The sequence below is a fragment of the Pavona decussata genome, unplaced genomic scaffold, assembly GCF_977016875.1.
Source record: "Pavona decussata unplaced genomic scaffold, jaPavDecu1.1 SCAFFOLD_2, whole genome shotgun sequence".
Classification (NCBI taxonomy): domain Eukaryota; kingdom Metazoa; phylum Cnidaria; class Anthozoa; order Scleractinia; family Agariciidae; genus Pavona; species Pavona decussata.
In genome coordinates this window covers 93596-115000 of record NW_028145426.1, presented here as the reverse complement: position 1 = coordinate 115000, position 21405 = coordinate 93596, and the positions used below count along the sequence as shown (strand labels likewise).

General features: G+C 37.9%; 2 protein-coding genes across 3 annotated transcripts in view; both read left to right on the top strand.

Annotated features, from left to right (window-relative positions):
* Nucleotides 1-13195, top strand: part of LOC146489839 (uncharacterized) — a 34186-nt gene extending 20991 nt beyond the window's left edge. Inside the window, exons 4-12 of one of the 2 annotated variants that reach the window (XM_085109040.1) lie at nt 1225-1518; nt 2768-2918; nt 3304-3509; nt 4485-4669; nt 5025-5618; nt 6598-6812; nt 8911-8951; nt 9161-9257; nt 10707-13195. In XM_085109040.1, coding sequence (XP_084965166.1) covers nt 1225-1518; nt 2768-2918; nt 3304-3509; nt 4485-4669; nt 5025-5618; nt 6598-6812; nt 8911-8951; nt 9161-9257; nt 10707-10917 — 1994 coding nt within the window. In that variant the 3' untranslated portion in view covers nt 10918-13195. The remainder of the gene's footprint in view (nt 1-1224; nt 1519-2767; nt 2919-3303; nt 3510-4484; nt 4670-5024; nt 5619-6597; nt 6813-8910; nt 8952-9160; nt 9258-10706) is intronic. The other variant, XM_085109098.1, reaches the window with a different exon arrangement.
* Nucleotides 1-21405, top strand: part of LOC146489833 (uncharacterized) — a 204203-nt gene that overhangs the window by 102141 nt on the left and 80657 nt on the right. The window lies entirely within an intron of this gene.

The window sequence follows — 21405 nt, the reverse complement described above, 5'->3', positions numbered from 1 at the left end:
AACAGGGGCAGATACATATCTGACTCACACGCTATTCACGGGCATTTATATTTCCTATACAGTGGAACCTCCCCTTACGGGCACCTCTTTAATACGGACACCTCTCTCTTATTACGGACAGATCGCTTGGTCCGTGAGAGACAGAAAGCCATATAAGCCTACCTTTCTAAAACGGACACCTCTATAATGTGAACACTTATCCCTGTCCCCTTGATGTCCGTAGTAAAGAGGTTCGACTGTTTATCTATTGCATTACATTCGAGATCATACCGGAAAATGCTTTCGGAAAACGTCATGACCCGGGGCACGTTACATATCTGACTCAGAAGACAGAAGACAATAATATCGTTGAGGACAAAAATTAAAGACAGACAATCAAACCTTTAATTTTTTTATAAAGTGGATTTCCAGTAACTTTTAGACATCAGTTTGACAAAGCCTGCAGTGCAGGTAATGTTTTAAGCTTAAGCTTGACCTTTCCTCTCCGCCTAATTTGCAAAACACAATCTGGGCAGTCGATACTAAATTTCTTTGCCGCGAGCTGTCCATTTTCCACCGTTTTAACCGTTGATTTCTTCTTAAAGTTATTCCTTCGATTTACCGCTTCAAAAGGGTTAATTTTCATTTTGAAAACGACATGTTAACAATTTGGCCGCCACAGTAATCGACAAAAACCTTCCCCTCTAGGGGAGAGCAGAATTTAATCCAGGTGTAATGAATAAATCAAATGATGATTTGACGTCACACAGGTAGAGATGAGGGGGGTCCTCTCGCCCATGATATACACACCGATAATAGATTTTGATTGGGCCGTGTTTGTTGAAGATAATCAGAACAACATATCCCTACGAAGGACATACATTAATGTGCAGATTTGAAGCTACGACGAAAAAAAAAAAAAGATAGTGAGCCCATTTTTAATCACGGTCTGCCCTCAGGGCATCCCGCGTCATAAACAAAAACTGACTGAACTTACCTTAAGAAACCAGATGAACGACCGATGAACAGATGTTTTGTTTGCAGTCATGCTTATCATCATTTTCATTATGAAGGGTGTGCTCTATTTAAATGGTCAAAATTATATTACTAAATAACAGATATATTTCTAACAGTATAAAGAAATTTGATTATTTAAAGTGAAACTATAATAGTGCTGAGTGCATAAAGGTTTTAAGGTTGACCTTTGGATCTGCTGTAATTTATATTTTATTTCACTGATTAAAGGGAAACCACTGGTGCCTCCTATAATTACCAACAAAGAAAAGGAAATAGATGGCTGCAATGTAAGTGTTAAGTGGAGACTCCCAACCAGCAGCGCATGCTCCGTTACGTACACAATACGCTACAGGGAAATCAAGACATTCATGAATGATAGTGATCCTGGCTGGATTGTAATTCACAATGTTACGAGTACCTACCATACCATTCCACTTGACTGCGATAAAGAGTATGAAATAGCAGTGACTGCTGGATCCACGAGTGGATGGTCAACTTCCTGGCGAGTGAAAACCAAGTCAGGTATGGCAGTATATTATGTTTGGCTCAAGCTCTTACTTAATCTAAAAATATGTGCTGTCGTTAGTAGGAAAAAATACACAATTTGCATTAAAAAGGCACGTAAATCTTTTTCCACTGATGAAGGGCTAATCCCGAAACGTCTGGAATAACTTCTACATATTGGCACTGAACACTCGTCTTCGAGAACTATATTTTACCTTTCCCTTTTTATAAGTACAAGTGCCACGCAGCTAACGGAAATTTTCCCGTTAAACTTTTATCACAATTTGCATTAGTATGTCTATGAGCTGCAAACTAACTACAGGAAATATGAAACTAAAAATATGATACCATATTACATGTTGCTATGAAAACGTTTATGTTAAGGGTCACATTCAATACCAACTATCCCTTACTTTTACAGTTCATAGTAGAAAACACGTTAACATTATACACCTCTTACTCCAACGGCTGAGTTCGGCGGGCAGAGAGGATTTTATTGTTTGTTTTTCTTCTCCTCCGTCTCCTTCTAGGGACGATTATGTGAGTAATAAAGCCTCTCTCTGTGCCAAACAATTTATGTCTCAGTGTACTCTGGTAGATATGATCTCCAAACAGGCATGCAAAGCGAAGAAGGTACGGGTGTGGGTAGATTGGGAAGGAAGCTTGTGCTGAGCTTGGGTCTTCAACATTCAACACCGCACAAAAAGTGAATTGCCTTTGTTGACAACAGTTTGTTATGATATGTAATTGTTCGCGTGACTTTAAGTTTCCATGGTAACAAGATTTTGGCGACCTTTTTTTTTCGAGATTTGGATTTTCTTTACTTTTTTGTGAAGAAATACAGTGTATTGTCGTTATTTTTAATTACATATTAAAATTTTGGAATTTCTGATTGATGTTGACTATTTTAGGCTCATTTTGAACGATTTTATGGGGATTTAGAGAAGCCGAAAATGCCAAGATGGCGACTGAAGAGAATAACGTCCTTGTCTTATTTTGCAGTCACCATTGAAAATAGTTTTAGACGCACTATAAACCCTCCTGGTTTTATTTTCAAGTCTTAATGGTTTTTAAGTTACAAACTGAGTGGGCCTCTTTATCCCTTCTATTCCTTCATGCTTCCTCCACCCCCTCGCTTGCAAGCCTCAGGAACTAAAACAAAACCAGACGAATAGAGTTAAATAATTACAATTATAATAAGCATAAAAATAACTTAGATGAAAATAATTTTTTTTACAAGTTAAAAAGGATCCTACTCCTACGATAGATGCAACTACAGACGGCCAAAAACAACAACTACAGACTGCAAAAGTGGTCTACATAATCGTGGCAGTTACCATTGCTCTAATTGCCACGATAGCTGTGGCAATAATTTGCTACAGAAGACAAAAAGGGGAAAAGCACATAACTCCTGTAAGGTATGAAAGCACTTTCTCGATTATTTAATAATACAAGTGAGCAGGGGACCGCACTCACTATTCAAACATTTTTATGGCTCGAATTCTGTCGTGTTTGTCTTATTTTACCAGTATGATGAACAATTCAGCAGGTCAGTTGTTTACACACTGTAATTCAAAGCCATGTGAAATTTCACTTACATATAATTGTGATGCTTTTGGTAAAGGGCGGAAACTGAGTTTATCAATCCATTCAACCTTACATTTTCTGAAAGATGGTGCTCGTGGCATCTCGGATAAATGAAAGAAATAAACACGTACCATCAGTAAGCTTTACGTTTTCTTTCGTTCCAATTCTTCATGGTAGTTAACGGAGATTTAATTTAATCACGTTATATCTCCTAAGATCCAAGTCCGACATCATTCCATATTTGTTACGGGAAGTCCCGCCCGAGCGAGTAACCTTCATGGAGGAGCTGGGTCGAGGTGCGTACGGTAAAGTTCATAAAGGAGTACTGAAGGAATTACCCAAACGTGAAGTATTTTTAAAGCCCAGGGAGCTGAGAGTGGACACCAGTGAAGGACGTCTGGTTGCCATAAAAGTTCTACTTGGTAAGAAAATTTCTGACGTATCACGGGGAGTTTAGAAATGTGGGTTTTTTATACTTCAAAAGCATTGGTTTCTCTATTTTATTTATTTATTTTTTTAACTACGTCACCTCAAAATCTAAGGGGACTCAATTGAGCCAGTTGTAAGCAACTCGAAAAACAGATTCCTTGTTTGTCAAGGTTTTATCCAGAAACAAAATTGCTTGATTCCTTTGAATGTCGCAAATTATTAAGTGAAACACCCAATCTATCTATGACCATTTCAGGTGGCTAATCACAGTTTTACAGTACCCCTGTATCGTTTACTATCACTTTATTTTTACAGTTTTATATCAGCCATTTACATCATTATTTCTTTACAGTACAACTATTTGATCCGCATTACAATTGAAAATGTTAACCAGTCACAACACGTTTTGAAGACAAAGGATTTTGAAGTTGTTGGCAAAATAAATAATCACATTAAAGTATTTAGAACATACATCTATAAGTAAACTTGACACAACTTGAAGTTGCGGACGTCTTGGAAAACAGTTGCCTCTGTTTTGATTGTCCACTTTCGATCCCAAATCTCGGACGCTTACAGAAAGGTGCGCAAATCAAAGTAGTTTAAAAAAAAAAAAGCTGTTTTCGCACCCAAGGAAAGATGACCAACACGCAAATAAAGCTGTGGTTGTGAAAGCTCAGTTTCCCTTGCAGAATGATTTAACAAATAGATTTAAATACAACACACCCATAAGAAATAAACCATCGGCCATGTTTGATTTCTTCACACTTATGCAAGTGCTGACTCACCTCAGCAACTGAAACTGAGAGCAGGCGTAAGCATTGTCACAGCCACCTTAATTTTATGCCGATCAAATGGGATATATATGTTTAATGTTAAAGTCACCTTCTAATTGTTTGTCGCGATGAATTACTTGAAAACCTCTTGGTCCATCCTAGTGGCCTTGCTGACTTTTTTTTTTTTTGCTTCAGAAAGAGCCAACTTAGAAGGAAAAAAGGAATTTCTTCGGGAGATTGACGTCATGAAAGAAATTGGTTTTCATCGGAATGTTCTAAGCATGCTCGGCTACTGGGAGAGATCAGAGCCAATCATGTTAATACTGGAGTATGTGTCACACGGGGATCTCCTCCAGTGGCTTAGAAACAAAAGGCACAAGGTAAGATTCAAATAATCTTGATACTTCTGCTTGTCCGGATGATTTTCTTAGGACGAAACTACAGGATAGCTGTTGCTTAAAGGTTGTTGTGCCTGGAATACCTGGAGTGTATGAATGAATAAAAACATGAATGGGGGAGCCACTCTCAAAATAATGTTTTTGTGCACGGTTATTCATACTTTCTCGTTGTTGTATAATAGCTTGTAGATTAATAAGTGTACATTAATAACACTTTATTCTGGCCCCGAATAAAATGGGATCCGGCGTTTTCAGTTCTGTTGGTATATTTTTCTCTCACTACCACCATCTCCTCAATAATCGTTAAATAACGTTTCTTTTAATTCGACAACTTAAGATGAAACACCCTGTTGACGTTAACATCTTTGAAGAGCTGGCACTTTGTTCACGTGAGGAAGGTGATAGCAATGGTGATGATGGAAACTTCAAAATATCTTCTGAAATCCTAACCACGGAAGATGCCCTAGGAGAAAATGCGACAGATGAGGAAAGAAAAGAAGACACCACGGAGGAAGAAGAAGGGGAAGATAAAAATGCAAAGGTCGATGAAGAGAATGACGTAACCCCAGGCAGCCTTGCATTCACAGCTGAATGTCAACCTTCCAGCGTTTTGGAAGAAAAAGAGATATCGCCAAGCGACAAGACTCAGCAAATTGGATCCCACCAAAAACGGAAGAAAGAGGTTAAATCAACTTTGGATTTACCTCTGGTCGAATTTGGCCGTGTTCCGAAACGAAAACCGCTTCCAACTCCACCAAACCAAAAAGAAGATGAGGCCGTGGAGAAAGGTTTGACATCCATCGCCAACGAAGGAAGTACAGATGTGAAGATCACCATCCAGCAAGAGGATGAACCACCTGGCGATGATGACGATGATAGCATTTCCCCAAAGGATATTCTCTGTTTTGCGTGGCAAATATCTCAGGGAATGGTAAGTGAACAGCTCCAAAGATTGCAATCAGAAGATATCTTAAAGTGTAAGAAGAAGGAACCTACTAAGAACTCTTTATTCCTTCTTCTCCGATATGGTACCTGTTAGCTTTCGTACAATGTGGATGATAGAAGAGGACGGAAAAAATAGTCTATGTATGACATGACTTACTTCCTGTTTCTTGTCGTTTGTATTTCTGCCGTAAACTACCAAAAATGGTGATTTATGTCAGGCATAGCTTCGTAGTTAGCTTTTACATTGTTCACACTAAAGGACATTTTACCATCACTTTTTACCAGTCGTACAAAATCTCCCAGTCTCATTTCTCCTGGCTATGTAACCCTAATTTTAGATCACTGCTTTTTTTCTTTTCTTTTTTTTTTTTTTTCGTAACCTCAGCAATCAATTTTAGAATTTTTTTGCATTTTAGAGCTATCAAAATGGCTTTGTGTCCATGGCATTTGTAACTCACGCCATAGAGTAGGTCTTTCAAAATTACAGATTGTTGACAAGGCACAAACTCTCATTGAAATGGTAACAATCCTGCTTCCCAAATCAATTTCCCTTGCCAAGCTTAAAAAATTCCGTCATAAAAGGACTTATTAGTTTAACACGGGCGTCCCAGGAGTAAAATGATTTTTCTATTTGGTTGCCGCACATCGTGCTCCATGCCGTACTGAGACCTAATGCACCTTGTTAATTAGGAGTTGGAAGCAGTATGGAGTCGAAATCAATTTGCTTTGCCAAAAGCATTAACTTTGTTAAAATCTTAAGCTGTAGAACAGTTTGCTTTCTGATATCCATGATGTCTCAGTGAATGTATAACTACGAGTGACTGTATCACTGTGCACTGCATCTGGAGGTGAAGCGTGTGAACCGAGGCCTAAATTTGTTATGAGATCTTCGTTTTGAAGGCTGCTTTGTCCAAAGCATATGTTATTCACCATATTAAAATTCATTCCTATTTTCGTTCCGATAGGATTACTTGGCCAGCAGAGGATTTGTTCATCGTGATTTAGCAGCCCGTAATGTCCTTGTTGGTGAAGACAGAAAGATGAAGATTTCTGATTTCGGTTTGCTACGCCACATGAGTGATGGGGAGATCTATGAGGTGCAGCACACGAGGAAACTGCCCATCAAATGGACTGCACCTGAGGCGCTGGAGAACGGCATATACTCCGCTAAGAGTGATGTGTAAGTTTGTAAAACCATATCACACGTGACTATTATCTAAAGCATATTAGTATATACTTACTTATATTTCTCTCTAACATGCGTAGTATTAAAAACATCAAGATATTTGTTCCTAATTTTATGATAGAGCCTTTAATTTTATTCGGTTGAACTATGGCTATCGTGGTTATAATCATCTTACACGCCGTTGATTTGCCCAGCAAGCCGAATAAACAAAATGCCCAAATGAACACGAAAGCGGAAAACGAATGAACCAACGACTAGGAGAGCGAGAAGACAGCCGAATTAACGGGTTGACGATCAAACGGTGAATCAAATTCACAAAGGAAAGAACGAAACGAACGAAAAACCGAAAGCACGAGCGAAAGCTAGACTACTAAATTAACAGCTGAGTGACTGAGTGGACGGCCACATCCAGAAAAAGACAAGGAGCGAGTGAATATGTGGTGTAAATCAAAGGATTTGACAATTATTGTGTTGCCTAATGCGCCAAAGAGTAGCAGATACTCCTAAGAGTAATGTTAAAATTGTTTGTTTCTTTTTTAATGCATCACTCGAACTTATCACCTATCGCATTTTTAAAATTATTTAGTGACATGACCACCTTGGAATTTTCAGCAATCTGATTGATCTGCAATCTCAGAATATCTTACAATGATCAATCCAAGTGAAGGTGGATAATTGTGGACTTTTTACCTCACGAAACGTCGAAGTAAATATCCACCACTGAATATTCACCAAGCTCGCAACTGTATTTTTATATACTAAAGCAGTGGTTAAACAGCCCCAACTAGTCTTTTTGTTTCTGGAATCAAGGCGAGAAAAGCTTAAAATCAAGGAGAGTGCTAAGAAGAGGTTAAAAGATGGCAAATATGTAGTATATTCCTCCATGTAATTTAAGATCTTTTAGTAGTAACCGCATTGCTAACGTGGAATATCAACTCTAAATCAAGGTCCTTTTCAGTAGCCTCACCCCAACTGTGGTATTTCCTGCCACTTGAAATAAGATCTTGTGACGACTTGAATGTTTTTAAGAAAAAAGTAAAGACTCATCTTTTTAGGAAAGTTTTTCTATAGAATTAAAAACCACATTTAGACATTTTGTACATTAGAAATATTAGACCTAAAAATGTAAATGTAATTTTCTTTTTTTTTTATTCAGTATTGTACGGTGTAATGAAATTTTTTTGCTGTAATTGCAAAGCGCGATTGGACATCCCTGGAAATCGCACTATATGAATAAAGTATTATCATCATCATCATTATCATTATCATTATCATTATCATTATCATTATCATTATCATTATCATTATCATTATCATTATCATTATCATTATCATTATCATTATCATTATCATTATCATTATCATTATCATTATCATTATCATTATTATTATTATTATTATTATTATTATTATTATAAATACTCCCATCCGAAATTTGAGTAGCCAATCAAAGCACACCTATAAAACACTTTTCTTATCAGCGTTAGGTAGTTAAGCACAGACGATGCCGCCTCTTTCCAAGGACTGAAATTCTCTTATTGTATTGTTCAGAGCCGTCAGTAGCAATGTAATGGCCGAGCGTCAGATTGCGTCAAAACAGAAAGATTCAACTTATGACTGCCGTCAGTGACCTTCGAATTCGAGCGCCCGTACTGACTCCCGGGTGACTAAAGTCGCCACTGTCAATCCTTCTATAGGTGAATAGTGTCAGGAACTCTAAAATCACCTAAATTCGCGAATTAGTTAAAGCTAATAAGATAAATCTGCCTGCAATTTTATTCCTACCCTAATCGTGTTTCTGTGGAAAAAAAAAAGAAACAAAACGTCAGCACTCGCATTCCTTTACGGTGGCAGATTTGCCTTTTGTTTTCAACTTTGTTGATTAACCAAACATTTGTTTCTACCTCCCACTGACGCAACAGCGTAGTTTCTTTCAAAGTTAACCCTCTAATCCATAGCTTACTGTTAGCTGCTAGTCCCAGGCGAGAAATACTTAATCACCCTAGTTACAAAACAACTAGTACACTGCATGGTTGTAAGCAAACTAGAGACAAAACAATTAATTAATTAGTTTCTTAATACTTCGTTTTAGATGGTCTTTTGGAGTGGTTCTGTGGGAACTGGCTACTATGGGTAAGATCCTTTTTTGTGTCTTTACGCTGTTTAATCTCTAGGTTTACAAATATTGAATCTTTCCTTATTCTCATTGCCCCGTAAATTTAAAATCGAAACTCTGCTCATCAGTCATGCAATTAAATCGTGCAAATACGACAATTACGCTGCCATTGTTTTAAGATTTCTTCTTTGAAGTCTCACAATTTCTCTTCAATCTAACATTTCAGGTGGCATCCCATATCCAGGAATTCGCAACGGATTGATGTGCCATGTTCTGAAGGGAGGATATCGCATGGAGAAGCCCAAGACGTGTAATAATGAGATGTAAGTAATTTACCGCTGAATCTCCAATCTTCTGTATAGATGAATATACCAAAAATCTTGCAAAGTGTAAAGTTGAATACGTAATGTCCCCAAATGAGACTCCAGGAAGGATCTGTGATTCTCTGGACATGTCACCGAAAGAGAAAAAAATGCAGTGTACCCAGCTCGTAAAACAACCTAATGAATATGTTCACTGCTTTTTTGTTCAACAAATAATTGTACTGTTTATGAGTACAGCCGCGTATTGGTGGTCCGTTGGTGAAGAAAACAAGGGATGTTCACTCAATCCGGTCAGTTGATCGTTAGTACAGCCGGGTATTGGTGATCCGTTCCTGAAGGAAACAAAGGCTGTTCACTCAATCTGGTCGCCCGATCGTTAAAACAGCCGAATATTGGTGGTGAAATAAAATATGGGGGATTCTACTCAAGGGGTTTTCTATGTTATTTGGCCATTGATAATCACAGTTTTTCTGTTGGGCGTAACGTTCTTCTTGTTTTAACCCTAGCCTACTCTTCCATTTGTTATTTGTTAGCCGAAATCGCACAAGCCAATGCTAGCATTCGTGACAGAGTATCGCCCGTCTGTGCCTGATCTTAAAACCATCATAATGAGCAAATGGCATCTTAAAGAAAATAAGCCATAACTGGGAAAAAAAAATTTAAAAACCCTCCAATGATCTTATATAGAAAGGGAAAGTCAGTGAAAGACATACTCGTGAGAGCTAAACTGTGAAGGTCAAAGAAACAAAATCTCGACCAATAGGAGCCGTGTTTGGCCTGCCAACATTATATACAATCTATTCAAAATTATTAAAAACTGGATAATTGTATAATGCAATTCCAGAGATTTGATTGGCTTAGAGGCCATGGCATATGAACCATTATACTATGCCCGAGAATAGCGACCATTAAAATGGTCTTCTGGTTGTTCTTGCTAAGCGAAACCAGCCATAACTTACAATATTTCTTGATTATTTTAAATAAAACAATTATTCCACTCGCGCTTGTTGGATATGAGATGATCGTAGCCAACTCGACGCTTCCCGCCTCGTTCGCTATCTATCATCTCATATCCAACGCGCGCTCGTGGAATGATTGTTAAATATTTTGCTTGACAGTAAAGAAGTGCTACACTCGAGTTAGGTATCGCAAGGTTATAAGAAAATTTTAAAAAAAGTGAGCTTTGGAAGGTGCAGAGTATTTATTAAATCGTGAAAAGACATGGTAAATTTCTCAGGTGTATTTTTCAAAGGGAATAGAAAACGATTTGTCTATATGTATATTTATTTATAAATCTAATGGCAACACTCGTCGAAATTTGACGGCTCCAGTCAGTGGCAAATTGCACTAGCCGTCACAGTATTGTGTTTCCACAATATCGAACAATAGTCTATCACTCTACCGAATTTTCTACCTGTGACCGAAATATGCGATTTATTTTATCAACAGATACCAGTTAATGATGGACTGTTGGGACGACAATCCAGACGAGCGTCCCACGTTTGCACAACTGATATCTACATTAGAAAGGATGATGACGGTGGACGCTCCTTATTACGATTTTAATCAACTCGATGAACGTGAGCCATGCTACAGTAGCGCAGCTGAAAGCACCAGCAAGACTGTTGAACAGGAAACAGAGCTGGAAACAAAGCTGTAATTGTTTTAACATTGCTGATAGAAACCATTAATAGCAATAAGTTTTATTGAGTTTAAACTGGTTGGGTAAGCAGAAGATAATTGATAAAAATACTCGTAAAGCCGTGCTCAATGTTTAATAAGCAGTCAATAGTAGTTATACTAATAACAATAGAATACTTATCTACTTAGAATAGTATTTAGTTGAGTGTCAATGGTAGTTTCGTGTTAGCTTTGGTTTTGCATTAAGCAGTCAATAGTAGTAATACTAACAACAACAAAATAATAATCTTTCAATTATATATACCTCAATAATAGTATTAGAGCTACTTAGAATAGTAGTCGGTTGAGTGTCGAAAGTAATTTCGTGTTAGTTTCGGTTTTGGACGTTTTGCTTTAAGCAATCAACAGTAGTTATACTAATAACAATAGAATAATAATCTATCAATTACCTTAATAAAAGTATTAGAGCTACTAAGAATGGTATTTAGTAGAGTGTCGATGGTAATTTCGTGTTAGCTTTGGTTTTGCTTTGAGCAGTCAACAGCAGTTATTGTAATAACAATTGAATAACAATAATTTATTAATTATATATACCTCAATAATAGTGGAAGAGCTACTTAGAATAGTATTTAGTTGAGTGTCGGTTTCGTGTTAGTTTTGGTTTTGCTTTAAGCAGTCAATAGTAGTAATACTAAAAACAATAACATAATTTATAAATTATATATACCTCAATAATAGTAGAAGAGCTACTTAGAATGGTAATAAGTTGAGTGTCGATGGTAATTTCGTGTTAGCTTTGGTTTTGCTTTACGACGTTTTGTGATTGGTCAGCAAATCTCGCACCACTTTCTCAACCAATAAGAAGCAAAACTAAGCCAATTGTGAACTGCTCACGATTGGCTTTTCTAGTTCCCGCGCTTGACGCCAGTTTGCGAGTTGTGTCCACGGTATTTGCTTCAAATTTTGATAGGTTCATTTCGCTGTTTTCGTCATTGTTTGATCTGCTATAGTATAAATTTCTTTTATAGAGTATAAATTTCTGGTTTGCCTTTATTGGCCAACTATTCAATGCAACTCGTCATATTAGATTTGGTTTTAGGCAAGCTTATGCTGACACGTGGTTTCATCAATCAGACTGAGCTTTTGTTCCAGCGCAAGAAGAAGAAGAGTTGAATGTTTGGCTATGAAACCAACAATCTGTACGTAGGAGCCCTCGTGTGTGGCTTTCTGACACCCACACCTGTTATTGCATTATTCCTTGAAAACAAAACCTTTTTAAGCAACTAATTTTTAAACTGTATGTAGGAGCCCTAATTGTGGCTGTGTGAAAAGTGTTAAGCGCCCCACCCCTTATATGGCGTTATTCCTTGAAATCAAAACCTGTTAAGATAAAATTTAGGTAACTAATTTGTAAGCTGTATGTAGCAACCCGATTTGTGGCTGTGTGAAAAATGTTGAGCGAGCCACCCCTGATATGGCGTTATTCCTTGAAAACAAAATCTGTTACAATTTAGGTACCTAATTTTAAGCTGTATTTAAGGGTCCCCGCCGACCGGTTAGTTCAGGTGGGGGAGCATCGGACTACCGTGCGGTAGGTCGAGGGTTCAAACCCTGGTCGGACCAAAACTCAGGGTCTTTAAATAACTGAGGAAAAAGTGTTGCCTTTGCAATGACATCTGCAAACGGTTAGATTTTCTAGTCTTCTCGGATAAGGACGATAAACTGTAGCTCCCGTCTGACAACACTTGTTTCACGTAGTCCACGGCGAGGTGGTCTATCCGTCTATCTCTGATTTCTTCTGTCGCGCGAAATATAGACTGAAAGCGCTGACATCCGATCTCACCACACAGAAGAATTGTAAACCGCCATGGGACCATGTGATATGTGCGGTGTGTAAATACCATTACATGTCGTTGTTTGACAAATGGTAAATATATGTTGTGGTTCAATTTTATCCTTGGTTTAAATTTTATTTTCCATCGTTTCAAACTCATTATTATACATTACCATACCCAAGAATGATAGGAAGATAAAATTCAAACCAAGGATAAAATTGAACCACAACATATACCTTGCATGGCTCGTATTAGTAATTGAGATTAAATAATTTAGATACCCAATTTGGAAGCTGTATGTAGAATTTTCGTAGTTCAGATATCTTAGAAAACTATGCCATGATCATCTGATCACATTGCTATGCATGCAAGTCGGTTATACAAATGTGATTTACCTTTATTCTAGGTTAAAAGGAGCTATACTTTTTCCATTTACGTAAAACATAATACGATTGATAGGGACAAAGTATAGTTGTGGGCAAAGGCAACGTGATGCCTTTTAGTACTATAGTACCAGTAGTACAGGTCCAGTTATATGTGATATATGTCTTGTAATATTCTTTGATTGCTGTAAGTTAAGGAAAAAGTAGACGGAATCATTTAATCAATAAAGAAAAACTGTAATGTTTCCGCGGTCATAAGTTAATGAACTTAACAAGTGTGGGGGGGGGGGGGGGGGGGAAGTTGGATCGACTGATGTATTTCCAACCCCCTTGATTTAAAACTGCCCTCGCCAACTCTGTAAAACCAATCTATGGTTGCCATTTCTAATATAAACTGAATAATTGTAATGTAGGGTGTAATGTAAATTTTTTATTATTAACACTAAGTCACGATACAGTACTTCATTAAACCAGCCTATGTTGAACTGGATACTTCCTCTATAAATATTTGTTTAAATAAATAAAAGAAATAAATAAGATTTGTGTTTCAAATTTAAAGTTGAAACTGGTATACTAACAAATCAACGGTATTGTACAGAGTGACAAGCCTGTGGGACTCCCTCACGCGTGTTTTAGCTTACACGCCGAGTTTGTCTTTCAGAGCTAAATTTGTTTTTAAGGACTGTGCTACTCCCGGCATCACAACAACTACAGAAATAAGGTAATTTGCACGGTCCAACCAATGATTCCTGTCCTATAATTGCACAAATCTCAGCAAGAAAGGAAGTTAAAACTATCATGCACTTAAACAAGCCGAACCAAACCCAGCTGAAATGTCCTTATTGGACATTAAAAGCACCCTCGTTAACCTTTTCTGCTGAGGATTTTTTGGAGCAAAAATCATAACAATATAACAATGTTGAAATTGCCCTTTCTTTGGAGAGTTCTCTTAGAATAAGTAGGGGTGTATTGTACATGGTGGGGAAATGGCAAATACAATAGTCACGTAAACAACAACAACAAATACTTTATTCATGTGACCATGGCAACGACCGTAATTTGCATAATTCGTGCAAATATGCAAATGAGGAACTAAATTTGCCACTTTTCACTTCTTTTTCTCAAAACTTTTACCACCTTTCCTCATAAAACATATAAGAAAGGGCATTTAATCCACTACTTGTACCATCTACACTAACTTTGAATTGGTTGAATCATGTGGGAACCGCTGAACAATGTAAAAGCGTTTGCTGCTTCATTAGAGCAGTCTTCGCCCGTCTAGGGAGGGGACATTTTTTAAAATCGTCTCTTGTGGGTTCGAATTCGAGCCCCACCCGGCAAAAAGGGTTTTTAACACACAGAAAAAGAAGTCATATCCACAATGAAGGGATTTAAAAATAGGAGAAACAGAACTCGTCAGTCAGAAATGATCCGTTAGACTTTCTAAAAGCCCTTTCCAATATTATTTCCCCTCTTTACTCTTTGTGTTATGTTGATTTTGGTTCCCTCGTTCTCGCGATGTTCGTCGCTCACTATCGTGACTTATAATCCATCAAATATTTCCGCTCGTGGGCGATTGGTCTAAACGCCTCACGTGACCGAATATACCCCAGCTAAAACTGGGGAATATCCGATGATATTCCCCAAGTGATTTTCCCCAATTTCAAAATCTTTAAGGCGCCTCAATTTTGCAATTAAAATTAGTGTCAAGATGGGGGAACAGTTTGCTTTTGTCACAGGAGGAGAGATTAACCTGCTGGTCGATAAAGCAGTATCAGAAAACAACATACGCTCTAAACGTTTTTGACGGTAAACTGTTCTTAAACGAAATGTTCAAATACTCAAGCTCGTTGCTACATGTTACGAAAAATATTTGAAGGATAATAACCACAATAGCCTCCATTTGACTTTAAAAATATGCTCAGATATTTGTCCTCGGACATTATCTGCTCCTCGAAGCTCACAGTCTTCCTCGAGCTTCGCTCTCGGAAAACTGTTCGCTTCTCGGAACAGATAATATCGGCGGACAAATATCTGAGCATATTTTCGCGCCAAATGGAGGCTATTGTTTATTTATTCGCAAAAAAAGTCGACTTGTGGCAACTCTAACGATCCGCTTGATGTTAAACATACGATGGTTAAATACAAGGCTCTATCAAATCCTCTAAACCGACTACAAATACATGGGAGTAGCACAAGGCTAAAACGAAAAACCAAAACAAAAAACAAACAAACAAAACCACTTAAGCGGTGAAGGACATACCTGGCGTTAATTTAAATAAGCTAAACTGAACACGCGCGACGCGCGAGGGAGTCGCGCAGGATTGCCACTCTTTACACAGCTGACACAGAAATATTCAGCTGACAAGAATCAGTATTGCTAGATAAACAATAAAAGAGAGAATTGAATGTTATTGTCATATTTAACTTGAGGGTGGGATTGTGGCTATGGAAAATACACCATATTTTGACGTTAAGGAAGGGGGGAGGGGTGTAGGATGCGTGGGTGCGTAGAGACCCGGGTAGAGACCACCATCTATTTTATTGGTCTTTTATGGTTTGGTGGGTCTTACTCGATTAAAGTAGTTTTGACTACTTCCGTTACGAATTTTTTTTTCCGTTCACCTCAATGAATTCACCCATTCCGTTTTCTGCATACGGATGTTCTGGCATTATTCGAATGATTGACGATGTCACACGAACTTGGCCTGGGCTGGCTACTAAGACTTTCTTTGTTGTCATTTTTTTTTGTTGTAAATTTTTTTAAAAAAATTCGACTGAACCAAGCGGAGGAAATCCGCGCGCCAGCTTCACCGCTTTCTTCCAGCCGCCGTCAATTTTTTTCGAGAAACGAGTTGGTTGTAGCGATCAATTGTTCCAACCAGGTAAAACGTTGTAAATTACTAATGTATGAGGAGACCGTAACTTTGTGTTCAAATGTGCGTATTTGCATAAGTTATGACTGTTTATACAAACGATCAAATGTCACTTCCTTAGCAGCGGCCAAGCGTTTCCACAGATCAAACGCCAAACTTAAAGATGGCGAAATGGTCAACTGATTTGATTTGGCTGTTATTTGCAGCTAGCCATGTTGTCTTGTTAACTCAGGCCGCAAATGTGGCTTTGTATAAATCTGTTAGAGCAAATGCAACTTGTGGCTCTCCTGCGGAAGAGTATTATAGCGTTGTGGAACGTCATAAACCACTGAGACGTAGGACACTGTCTACCTGCCTCAAATACGACCTTTTCGCATAAGGACTCGAAAATGGTAGATGGGGATCCTTCAACATGGTGGCAATCCCCCAGCATCTATAGATAAAGTATCCATCACAATTGACTTACGAGGACCGCATTAAAAGGTAAGAGATAGCACGTGATGTTGGATTGTAAAATTTTTTGCAGCTGCTGAGCTCCAAATCCGCAGCCATGAGCGCGTTGGTTTTCACGACAACTGATCTTGTTTTCATTGTAAACACGGGTATTCTGTGTTTGGTTTTTCTACAGCGATACCGTACTGACTAGACGGATGTAAAATATCAGAAATAACTCGACAGTCTTTTGGTGATCGATCTTACGTTGTTATGCCGCTGAATACAATTAAATTCCTTCGTTACTAAAATATTTGCCTTATCTAGCTGTTTAGGTTTAATTCTAATGCACAGCGAAGTCTGCCCTGGTTTGCGCAGTTATCAATTTTCGCGGATAGAGTAAAGTTTTAATTAAAATGAAGTCCATTTTAACTTGCCGATAAGACTTAATCTTCGTACGAGTTTTAATTTTTTGGGTTAGTCTGAAAGAACATTTACAGTCATCATAATTTGTTAGGGAAGGAGTACGACTTTTCTAATCTAGTTAGCGTGGTTTAGATAACCACTTGTCAAACCAATCTTGTTTCTAAGGTCTCCTTATCTGCTGCCAAACAACGGGAAGGAGACTGAGTTCTGGGGATGTGACTATATTATAATTTGAAATTTGAAAGTCGCACTCGTACCCTGATTTGCAGGCCCCTATAATAGCATTCACCCTAAAGAATGTGAAGGCTAACGCTCGAAGTGGCAACGCTTGTATCTTTTTACGTTTCCCTATTTACCTTATGAACTCGATTGATCAAACCAAATACCAGTAAATTAAATATATTTGCTCCTGTAGTCAAACAACCGGACAGTCCCTAAAGGCAGGTTTTTACAAGGACTTTGAGCATAGCTAGGGGGCTCAGATATAACTGATGTCATACAATGACTAGAGTAAAACTCACATTTTGATTGGTTTAGAAGACTTTGAAAACTTTCGTGAGTTCAAGATGCATGAATGGCATCACAAGCAACAGAAAGTTCTGGCATTTTATTATTCCACTATTATGTCCTTTCAAAATATTAGGTCAAGAGAACGCGCAAAATACAAGACCATAATACATTGTAGTGCCTTGGTTTGACCGGTTTACAACAGAGCCATAACGGGCAACGACATTTCACTGGCTTTCTGTGTTTACGTCATTCGCATGCGCCATATACTGATAAACAGCTTGATTGACAGATAATGCTAGCTGTATTTCCACGCTCTTACCACAAAAGAGAAACCCAAATAACAATTGAAAATCTTTTCGTAGTGGAACAATAAATCTCTTATTCGATGGTTTTACATATTTTTGTCCATATGATAGCGGAGCTCTCGCGCGCGCCGCAGGCGCGCGCAGCGGAGCCCCATAGCTAAGAGAATTTGGTAACCCGTGAACGCGAGAAATTTTGGTTTGGTTATGACGTCACTGTCCGTCCGGCGTACGTCCGTCCGTACGTCCTTCCGCCCCTCTATGTAAGCCATTGTGAAATGCCACAGTCAACATGTGTGGTAACCCGCGTTTTTCTTGTTTTTCGGCGGGAAGTTGCATCGCCAACTGCGTTTTAGAAAAAAGAAAAGCAAAACATAATTTTAAAGACGACAAAATACAAAGTCAATTTATGTGTCCGACAGCGGGAGAAACAGCAAGACGTATAGCGGTGGAGGAAAGGCACGTCATCAGAATCTTGAAGTGAAACCATTTTACTCCGATCCGGCGCTACGAAACGTTGGACTTTTCCTCTAGAAGTGAAACGTTTCGTCCACTTGACGTTGTAAAACAAACGACAAAAATCAACAATGGAATAAAAAGACTGATTATTCTCAGAAGAGGCGAGTATATTCATGTGATCTTGTTGACAAAACTTTGCTGGATTGCTATCCGTATCGTGCAAGATCTTGTTTTCTTGCAGTGTTGACACGCCGTGTAATTTAAACTTGAGCTTAATATTGCTAACTTAAGAGCAGTCTTTTGAACTCATTTTTTTTTCGGTCCATGTTTAAAATTTCCCTTGGAGTTTTATTTTTTAATCTCATCCGATCTCCTCCAAATTTTACCTTTCAACAGCGGGAGAAAGAGTAAGACTACGCGCGGCAGGAATTTACATGAAGGGGGCATTGATCATAAACAGCAGGCGCCGTGAGTCTTGAAGGGGCAACCCTAAAAACCGGAACGGTGGAAAGGCAGAAAATCACTCCAAATCCAAGAACACGGAACGGGTAAGGGTTAGGGTCAAGGTTACAGTTTATTTGGGGTGATTTCCGCCGTTCTATGCTTTAGGATTTGTAGTGATTTTCCACCATTCCGCCGTTCCACCGTTCCTGCTTTTAGCGTCGCCGATCGTGAAGTGAATCATTTTACTCCGATCCGGCGCGACGAGAAGTTGGATTTTTCCTCTTCATTCTTGAAGTGAAACGTTTCGCTCACTTAACGCTGTGAAACGAACGAAAAAATCAGCAATGGAATAAAAGGACTGGCTATTCTCAGAAGAGGCAAGTACATGTATATTCATGGGATTTTGTAGACAAAACTTTGCTCATTTGCGGCTGTTTTGCAATAAATTGATTTCTTGCTGTGTTGACACGCAGTTAATACTGCTAACTTCAGAGTTTTCCTTTTAGCTCTTTTTTTTTTCGGTTCATGTTCATTATTTCGATCCCTTGGCGTTTTATTTGCTAATCTGGTCCAATTTTGCTTTCCAACAGCGGGAAAAAGAGCAAGGCGAATGGCGGCGAAAAAGGACTGTTCTAGAGGCGGCACATTATAAACAGCGGATCTGATCCTCGAAGAAACGTTGGATTTTTCCTCTTGGAGTGAAACTTTTTGCTCATTTAACGTTGTAAAACGAACGAAAAAAACAGCAATGGAATAAAAGGACTGGTTATTTCCAAAGAGGCGAGTATATTTAAGCTTAAGTGTTATATGTGATTTTGTTGACAAAACTTTGCTGTCGACTTTTGCAAGTTATTTTTTGGCAGTGTTCACACTGCAACATGTTTAACTTAAGGTACTGCTAACTTCAGAAAAGTCTCTTGAGCTCATTTTTCGGTCCATGTTCGTTATTTCCCCTGGAGTTTTATTTTCTAATCTCATTCCTTTTTGCTTCATGTAAGAAAATTTGATTCTCACTGGTAAAATAGTCAGTGAAACAAACGTCTCGTAACACTTTTTTATCGTTATATAGCCAGCATAAACTACTGACAAGTTTTTCTCGCATATATTTCTAATTTTTGCATTTATTTCTGACAATCTTCACAGAGAACAAACACAAATACTTTAAAGGATAGGATATGCCTTTCTTTTCAAAGAACGTTAAAAGCGAATGTAAAATTAGTCATTAGTGTGACCTCATTTTCATCATAACATCAAGCGTACGCAAAATTTGTTGCTTGTTTGTGCAAATTTTTGAAGATCGTCTTTTAGTTTATCTCTGTTCTGATTGTTGTGAATTATCCCGGTTTTTTTTTTTCATTTATTACTCCAGGTTACATGTATATTTTAAGTCTGTTTCATGGTTAGTGTAGCCTTTTTCTCTGAGGTTTATGGTTGATCAACAAAATTTGCCTAAGACAGTGACAGTTCGCCTCAATCATCTTTAATACTAAAAAGAATGATAACAACAAAATAATACTTTGAGCGTGAAGAAAACTATCAAAACTCGATAAATAGCCAATCCCGTCCTGAATATTTTCCTGTACAGTGTACATAATATTTTGATATTTTTTTGTACCCCCCACTCACATCCATGTAGCTTTAAGAATGTCAGTTCTGCTGAAATGGGTTCTCGGGTTTCAAGAGGATACCTTACTTACTACATGTACACCTTAATGTACCTTATTGTATAGCCGATAGTATTTTTATTTGCATGAGGCCGAGTAGAATTAAGGTTTAATTTTCAAGCGGCAGGGGTATTTTGCAGAACACCAAATGTTGAATCTATAGAAGTCCTTTAATGCAATGGCTGCCATAACAACAAATTAAAGCTAACTGTCTGTATAATCAGTGTTAGCCCTAAACAGAAAAGAAATGTGCTTAGACCTTCATAACTTTGTTTGTTGCTTAATAGGTGTCTTGCGTCCAAGCGATGTAGAGCGTCCGGTTTAAACTGTGGATACCTAACCCCCACATCAAATTAGCTTATATAGAGCCGGCTTATTAAACTATACCAAGAATTTTGAAATAAAATGAATTGTCGAATTTTTAGCGCTGTTTTCTTGAATCAATTTTTTCACTTGAAGGGGGCACTTGCTAAAACTCAAATGGAATTTGTTTGTTTACCTTCAATTTTGGACAGTACGTAGCTAGTTTAACATATAAGGAACAAAGACATGTCGCCAATTTTTTCTTTTGAAATATTTTTTCTCCAAGTGATTTTTATACGAACACTTCACATTTCTTTAATGGTATTTCGAAAATGTTCTGTAACTTTTCACTGCAATTTAATATCACAGAACGCAGACATGTTTTTTTTGCGCTTTGGGTGTACTGGAAACTGAGGAGCAAATTAAATTAGCGAAAAACAAAATTCACTTGACTTGTAGCCGTTTAAAAGGTGATTCGGATGCTCACATTTAGAGGTGGTAAAAAATTCGACAATTCATTTAATTTCAAAATTCTTGATATAGTTTGATTAAGCCAGCTCTATAAGCTTTAATTTGATATAGGGGTTTACATCTACAGTTTAAACCGGACATGCTACATTGCTTCGACGTGAAAGACCCCTAAAGGTATACGGTAACCTTACTGCTAAACTGTTATAGGTGGCGTAAAATGCAACATTCGGCGTTCAGCATTCTGCAAAATACCCCTTCCAGTTAACAACTAACAATATTCTAAGTACTTTTCTATACTATTTAGGGTTAAGCGATTTACCAATAATTATTGACTGCAGTGTGTCCACTTCTAGTGCTGCACTTTTTATTTGCCGGCAATGGTATTCACACTCACTATCATCA